The 1,872-nt window shown below is 35.8% G+C and overlaps 1 protein-coding gene across 1 annotated transcript in view; it reads right to left on the bottom strand.

Moving 5' to 3' along the window:
* Positions 1–1,635: 1,635 nt before the first annotated feature.
* Positions 1,636–1,872, bottom strand: part of LOC107757283 (A-kinase anchor protein 1, mitochondrial) — a 19,097-nt gene continuing 18,860 nt past the window's right edge. The window contains 1 exon segment of the mRNA XM_074560242.1: positions 1,636–1,676. Within this exon segment, the coding sequence (XP_074416343.1) occupies positions 1,636–1,676 (41 nt within the window).

Here is a 1,872-nt window from a genome sequence, read left to right as displayed (position 1 = left end):
ATTTATTTTGTTGTTGTTCTGCATTTGAGACAAACTGTGGAATTTGAACGTGCACACCTATTTTTTTTCTTTTTCTTTTTTTTTTTGCTTTACATAGAAAAATGTCAAACCAACATCATTTATTTTGAATAAAACACTTTTCAAGCAAAACTTTTCACAAAAAGAGATTTGCAAGGTTTTAAATTATAAAGCAATGGATATGTTTATAAAAATGGTTTTCCACATGCTCAAAAATGTGGATTTAGTTAGAATTGTTACTAATTGCATTCATTTCAAGTGTCAGAATATTTTTGAGGCCACTGTTTTGAGCACGTGGAAAACTTTTGCTGGAAAAGTGTTTTATTCAAAATAAATGATGCTTGGTTTGATATTTTTCTGTTTGTTAAGCTGTTTTAAATACTTTTTAGAGCCACTGTATCTGTTCAAAATGTGATTTAGAAGCACAGACATCAATGCCCAGTGTGTTTTAAAATCAATTTGTTCCTTGGACTTTATTAATGAAAGGATAAATCAGCCTTAAGCCTTGATGGTCAGGTATCAGATTACTTTGAAACGCTTCAGAATCGCCCTTGCGGAGAAAGTCTCGATTACTCCGTCTCAGAAGGCTGGGATCACGGTCACGGTTTTAGACAGAAGACAGAAACAGAAACATTCGGCCTCATAATGGATGGTAATAAAGAAAAGTGTCCTTGGTGGCCGCAGAATGGACTTCAGCCTCTGCTCGTTCATTACTGAAAATGAGAAGGGAGGCGAGATACGAAAATTTAAGTGTAATTTAGCCATGCCCGAGCAGAACAATCAAATGAGAAATGTGTTGATGTTAAACTGCCCCTCAGGAGAAAATAACATTAATTTAATTCCAGCACTGCCGTACAGTGTAACATTGGCATGACAGAAGATGTCTGAATATCCATTGTGTTCGCACACAGTTTTCAAAGATTTAAGGGCCTCGGCTGTCTGGCGGCAGAAAGCGAGACAAGGGTGACCTCGGATAATTACCGCTGTCCAGTGATGAGCTAAAAAGCACGGCCTTCCAAGACGTCTGAATAAAGGTTGTGTGTGCTTGAGTGCCTTCATTAGATTCATCTCGGCTTGTGCGAGCGCACGCATTACCACTAGTTGACAGAGCTCAGACAGACAAAAAGCTAATTTAAGTGCCCTGTAATGGAGATGGTCCTGACACTCCAGAAGTTGATGATCTCATTGAGGAAAAAGAAAAAAAAAGATTCAAGATGAGCTGAAATATCAAACTCCAGCTCCATCTAGTGGTCACGTTATCACATCACATCAGCACCTGACACGTGAGTTCCTATATTAGAAGAAATCTGTCATATTCTTTGAATAGGAATGAAAAATACTCACAGATTTATGTACAGAATGAATACTGATAAATTAGGTTTTCTATTCCACGGATGGCACGCAGTCAGAGGGATGAGTCAGACATTTGTATATCCGTTATGAAATGAAACAGCACCGCTATTGGAAGACGCTCAATGCTCCTTGATCTCTTATTACCATGTGAAACAGCACATAATAGTGAGAACATATTAGAACTGCAGAAGTAAATGACAATAATACTTATGTAAGATCTATTTTACATTACAAACATCATAACTTACCATAAACCAGTGATTCCTAACCACGTACATGGAAAGATTTCAGCTGTTTAGCTAAACCTGTAAAACAGAAATCATGAGTTATTACAGTTGTCAATAAATTGAACTAATTGTGTTCTTTTAGCCCTTTAGAAAAAAGTAACATTTAAGTCATTTGTAGAAATATAATTTGTAGTTCAATATATTTGCTACAAATTAGGTTTTTGTTTTGTTTTACAAATTAGGTTTGTTTTTCACTCACAATATATATATATAT

This window comes from Sinocyclocheilus rhinocerous, unplaced genomic scaffold (assembly GCF_001515625.1).
Source record: "Sinocyclocheilus rhinocerous isolate Xijiao unplaced genomic scaffold, SAMN03320098_v1.1 scaffold1152, whole genome shotgun sequence".
NCBI lineage: Eukaryota > Metazoa > Chordata > Actinopteri > Cypriniformes > Cyprinidae > Sinocyclocheilus > Sinocyclocheilus rhinocerous.
This window is presented reverse-complemented; position numbering and strand designations above follow the sequence as displayed.